Raw genomic sequence first — 6,391 nt, forward strand, 5'->3', positions numbered from 1 at the left:
GGTCTGCCGCCTCTGGAGAATTATTTTTAACAAAGTTAATGTCAGCAGAGTAGCCAAAGAGATATAGAGTATTTAATCGTCGAAACTGCAAATAAATCCGCATTTTTAGGCCTCTGAAGAAGACATAAGTGTCGGAATGTCGGGCCGAAAAAGCATAATAAAAGTCTTACCTAAAAACCAAAGCCACCGTTTACTTTTACTTCTGATCTCCGGAGACGTTCCTATCAATTCGGCGGGATCACTTCAACACTTTGCTGCACTGACAAGCACCATCAGCTCCTGAACTCGAGCACATCCAGCGGGCGACATTTGCGGTCACCGACGGAGACGGAGCTTCTGGTCTGTATTCAAAAGACGAAGGATTGAAAATCTGGTTGAGACGACGGAATTAGCGCAGAAGTGCTGAAATCTCTTCCTCCATCTCGGATCTGTGAACTAACGAAGATCATCCGTTTAGTATGGATCGATCTCACTCGTGGAGACACGCTATCAGAATTCCATTCCACAAAAAGTTATCCATTACGGATCCCAAAAACTATCGAAGAATCTCTTTGCTGAGTGTTACACTCAAGGTTTTTGATAAGATCATCCTGAACCGACCTGCTGAACACTGCAAAAAAACAAAGCGCGACGAGCGAGCTGGTTTCCGTCCTGGCCGATCTACTTTTGACCTGATATTCATCGACAGAAGAGTGAATGAAATCTGGCGGCGGTATTCAAAGCCACTGCAAGTAGCCTGTTTGAAATTTGAAACCGTTTTCGACTCTCCTCATCGTGGCGATCTTTTCAACGCACTCAGCGCCGATGGACTACCTGAAAAGTTCCTTTCCTTGCGTGATGACATGAATCAATGAACAACTGCTGCAGTTCGAACACCAGCCGGATGTACAGCACCGTTTGAAGTGATAACTGATATAACAAGGTGCAGTGGCAGGACCCTTCTTGTTCAACTTTGCCATCGATAAAATCATGCGAAGAACAGTCGATAAGTGTCGTGCCGGTATCATCCTAGTACCATTAGGACGCCCGCTGACCTATGCGCAGTACGATAGCGATTTTGTTTTGTTATATTCGCAGAAAAGCGAACAGCGCAAAACTTCAACATGTTGTCAACCTTGTGTCGAAGTTAGTTCCAGCTTATGGACTGCATCTACGCCCTGATAAGTGCAACTAGATGTGGGTTTCTTTGAGACCACGAAAGGGAGTCAGGGTGGGCGGACAACGTATCGAGCTCGTCGATGAGTTCTGTCTGCTACCTGGACTTTATGCTGGAAAACAACGGCAGCTACAAGAGAGATATCCAGCGAATATGCGCCAGGGCCACATCTGCATTTAACTCCTTAAAGAAATACCTGTGGTTGACTCTCGTCACCAACGAATCCAACCTGCCAGTCTACTTATCCGCAATTTGCCCCATCATAGCGTACGGATCGGAGACTTCGGCAAAGCCGTCTACGGTGTTGATTGCACGGGAAAGGAGCTACTTAGACGGCTGCTTGGCTAATTTTGGCCCAGAATATGCCACAATAAAAATCTTTACGCGGAAATCGATGCGGTGTACCGGCAGATGACAGGGTGTACAACGCAGGAAAAACTTCTATTCTTTGGAAATAACAAATCCAAACGTTGTATTGCAAATCATACTTTCTGCTAATTCTTTGCAAACATCCAATGAAAAATAGGCTTTTACATTTGCTGCACATAAGCTTTGGATTTTAGCGGATTATGTTTCATGAAACTCAGGATCTTCTGCCTTGCTCTGCTTATTACTTTCTTCGACAGTCTGTGACAACATTTCCCTGTTCAAATATAAATGGTAAAAGTCCACTGATTTCATTGACAACTACATGACTGATCGTGCGGAAATTTTTTTGTTTGGAAATTCGCAGTCATCTGCGAATAATGAGGTTCGCGTCACTTCACTATCTGACATCGACACTGTCTCGTCACGTTTTGTATTAGATTCTTCATCCGCCCACAGCAATAAGCACGTTTCAATGGAGATAGAATCATTTTCTGTAGCTTTCACTATATCTTCATCATATTCGACGAGTAATCTTTCAAAACTGCTCTCCAAATCGTCTAACTCAGGTCCCTCCATCTTTGGATCCTAACACTCAATTAACTGTATATAAGCAGAATGAATGAGAGTTGAAAAGTGTTATAACAATCGCGATTAGCAACAAATAGAAGTTAAATCATGTAAATATGCAATAATTTGTACACAGGAAAAAGTGGTAACAGTGTAACAACGTGGCATCAACGTTGAACTGCGGCTGCACTGTGTCCTAAAAGACACCTGTCCCACGTGACAGACCCACAAAAACTTGCCCTGTGCCAAAGAGTTAAAAAAGTCGTGAGCAACTTTGCAGCAATTTACGCCTTACACGCAATCAAAACGTAACATTAATGTTATTATCATTACACAAGGTTATTTTAGTGTGAGTATTTAACTTTTTTTAATCTCTCGATTAGCTACTCAACAAGCTGCAGCATCTTAGATATCAGTTTTTAGCTCTTTTCCAATATAACATCTCCATCATATACTTCCACTCATCCTGTTTTCATCCCGTAATTTTGTTGATTTGCATCTCGCAGTTTCTTCTCATCTCAATTATTCATTAATGTGAATGATACTTAAGTAAGAGTGGAAAATGATGCACTCGGGCGTTCGATAATTCAGCCACAACTAGGGGGTTGCAGAGTTCTTCACAGGAAAATTCAAAAGAAAAATTTACAGAGTTATTCTTAGTTAATCCTTATTTTTATGTGTGTCTATAATTTTCTTATAAGGACGAAAAAATAAGGGAACTTCATTTTGATCAATCGAAACAGTTCCTATTGATGATCAATTTCTTTGAGAGACCATAACAATTCCTAGTTCCGTACTTTTGCATGCGTGACCCGCTGCATGGCTGCTCCTTGTTTAAAGAACACGTTGAGGACCATTCGACTGCAGGGTGAAACATAATTAGCAACAGGAAAAATATTTCCGCAAATTAGACGAAATTTCTTTTCTCTAACAGCTTACTATTCTATGGATTTCTCGAATTAGCTAACAATTGGCGAATGGTTTCTTAGATTGAAACTGGCTGCTTTGTTGTCCCCTATACAGGTGTATACTATAACCATCAAGAACTACTATATTATTTCATTCAGTTTCTGTACTGCACTATAAATATTGGGTTCCTTCAAATTTTGGAGCAGAGGAAGTTTGTATTCTGAAGAAGATTTTGTACCCAAGCTAGCAGCGACCCGCCGAATTTTTAACATCCTGCTTTCCAATAAATCGAGTAACACAGTTCACAAGGCTTTTTTTGAACATACTTCACTTGATGTCACTTTAAAAGTGGCAGGTCTCCTTCCTAGTTTTTTTTTACCGGTAAGTGGGTACTCGAATTAATTCAGCGCCGACGGAAATGCACGTATCTGCACTCACGCGGTGCGACATCACACAAATGAATCCGTAGTAAACCTCTTATGAAACTACTTCACCTGACCAGAGGGATAGTTGCGTCATCGACTAACCTCGACTTAAGTTGATGTTAAATCGCACAGTGAAGAATGCTGAGTTGACCGCGATGTCGAGGGCGAAGCAAGGTGGGTCTGCATTAGTCAGCCGAGTTGGTCAGCTCGACTAGCGCAACCGCAGTCAACTGACTGTATATACTATGAAAGAGTGTATAGCCGCGCGAAGAGGCAAATAAGTTGCCTTACAGCAACTTATTCTGCTCTTCTCGTATCATATCTCGTTTGTCTTGCTGGAGCGGTGTAGGACTAGGATTTGGTTAGTGTCGTTAGTGTCTTTTAGGCTTATTATTAAACCGAGTTGTATGTGAACGAGTTTAGGCGAGTTTTTCCTATAGCAGGACGAGATCCGCGGAGCCCCTTTCTGCTCCTTATGGTACTTTCTCGTTCCTCCCTTTCACATTGTGACATTTGTTTCGGTTTTTTAGTGTCGTGAAGTCTCGATATTGTTCAGTGTCGAATATTTCGACACGAAACAGCACACTGAACAATATCGAGTTTGTTGGGTTCTCTTCTTCTTCATTGTGGATTTTCAACTACTTTTTATTACTGTTGTGAATAGAATTACATAGTTTAGTGAATCCTTTTACTTATCTTTATACTTTGTTTCGATCTTAGAGCCCCTTTAAGATTTTTATATGATTTGATTGCTGTCACATTTCTCGTGTACTTGTGCAGAGTTAGCCCTCTTCAAAAAAAAAAGACGGATTTTTATCATGAATCATATTAAAAGAAATGGGTTTTTTTCTGCGTAGCCGTGCCAGTGCACCAGTACACAAACAGAACACATTTAATTCAAGATTCACCTCTCGATCCTAACGGCTACGCACCGCTTGTAGGTCAGCCGCTTGCGCAACTACACATTACTTGATGTCGTTTTGGCCGTACTGCATTTACCTGTGGAGGACATGTATATGTAATATTTGCGGAGAGAAGCGAACATTTTTGTCCCTAAGTATTCGGAATGTGGATAATATTCAAATCTTTCGCCGAAGAAAATCTGGTGTGATGTTTACAAGTTAAGTAATGTCTGTGCCATTCAACTTGAGTCGTTTAAGCGCTTCCAGACAGTGAACAATGAAAATATTCGTTGTTGTTGTTGTTGTTCCCGGTTCCGTGCAAGAATGACACCACATCAATTTTTTTTCCAGTTCTTGTTGACATAAAATGTTATTTTTCCTAGGCATCATGAACACGAAGTATGTGTGTATATATTTACTCCACTAATTTGTTAACTTAATTTTTTGTTTTTATTACTTATATCATTTCAAAAACGTCATACCCATCTAGGGAAAAAGTGTCTAAGCGATAAAATACAATTATAAGAAAAGTTTTGTTTTTCTTTTTTATATTATGTTTCTATTGCGAAAATAGAAAAAAATAAGTTAATAATGTGAAGTTTGCAATAATTTCCACGCAAAAGCACTGCAAAAGATTTGACAACACGTGTGTGTGTGTTTGTGTCAAATTTCTCTTTTCTTAAAATTAAAGAGGAAATTCACACATGCACATAAATAAAACTAAATAAAAATTATTATAAAAATCTATTGGCTCAATAACGGATCGTATGACTTGCGCAGCGCCGTCGATGGTGATGGAAAAGCTTGACTGCTTGGAAAGAAAGCCGCGTAGACGTCTGCTTGGCTACTTTTGCCCGAGGGTATGCGACAATGAAGATCTTTACGCGGAAATTGATGTGGTATACCGGCCGGACGACATGTGGAAGATATTCCCATCTTGCACCGCCATCGAGAGTGGCTGCAGTAAGTCGTCTTCGGTTCTTTGGTCATATATTAAGGAGACCGGCAGATCGCCTTGTTCAACGAGTTCTGAGGAGTTTCCCGGGCTTAAGCTGGAAGAAGCCACATGGCCGAAAACGGAAGTTCTGGACTGACGTGGTGAAAGAGGACCTGAGGACACTCGGGGTGGATAGGCAGTTCAGGCGGGACGTAAGGTTTCGCAAAATATGGAATAGCGACGCGACGAATGGATCGATTCTATGCAAGCTCTCGCGGAAGATCGAGAAGGTTGGGCAGAGCTGTGTTCAAGGACGGCACACCTCGGCGAAGATGCGGGTAATCGCGTCAGGCGATGACATCAGCCCGCCGATTAAGTCAAAGTAAGTCAAGTAAGTCATTGTGCGATGGATAAGTTATTCTCGTGGAAAAGAAAGAACTCAACTTTGCGCCGAAAGTGTTTTTTAGGCAATAACACTTCTACGGTATGAGGTGACCCAGAAAAAAGCGGTCAGCCACCTGTTTTGGCGAATAATCTCTGGATGAAACACTTGGCCTGCGAGTATGTGAATAGACATATTTATTCAGTTACTAATGGTTCATTCATTAACTCACGCGTTCAGTTATTTCATAGTAATACTAATAATAATGTAGCTCAATTGTAATATTAGGTGAAGTGAAAAATTCTGAGCTTTTTCGCTAGATGTCTTTAGTGAGCCATCACTGACAATGAAAGCATCACATGGGGTCATAACATACGGCGATTTCAAGATGAGAATGGAAGGACAAAAACCGAATAAGACCGTGGTCCAATCGCCGTGTGGCGGCCCAAACGATTGCCAAGCCGACCAAGATGAAGGTTAACGTTAACGACCAAGAGGGTTTTGCTGTGTGTTCGGTGGTATAAGGATAAAGTGCACGGCGTTAATGACTCCTTATGAGGATGCATCTATGCGATCGACTTCAACTCAGACTTCGTTTGAAGTTTATGAAGGCAAGTGCATCCTTAGAATGAGTTGCGGGACTAGCTGATGTGTCAAATTAGTGTTTTTATCCTCCCAGACAAGTCTGGTACCTATTTATCGACCCCGCAGGGATGAAAGGCTTGGTTTGCACTAGGGCAGATT

At 41.4% G+C, this 6,391-nt stretch overlaps 1 protein-coding gene across 1 annotated transcript; it reads left to right on the forward strand.

The window, feature by feature from the left end:
* Positions 1–5,095: 5,095 nt before the first annotated feature.
* On the forward strand, positions 5,096–5,422 carry RB195_013205 (uncharacterized protein; the record flags this gene model as incomplete). The annotated part of the gene is made up of 1 exon (XM_064202909.1): positions 5,096–5,422. The coding sequence occupies one exon, from the start codon at positions 5,096–5,098 to the stop codon at positions 5,420–5,422; it is 327 nt and encodes a 108-aa protein (XP_064058790.1).
* Between the last annotated feature and the right edge of the window lie 969 nt (positions 5,423–6,391).

This window comes from Necator americanus, chromosome V (assembly GCF_031761385.1).
Source record: "Necator americanus strain Aroian chromosome V, whole genome shotgun sequence".
NCBI lineage: Eukaryota > Metazoa > Nematoda > Chromadorea > Rhabditida > Ancylostomatidae > Necator > Necator americanus.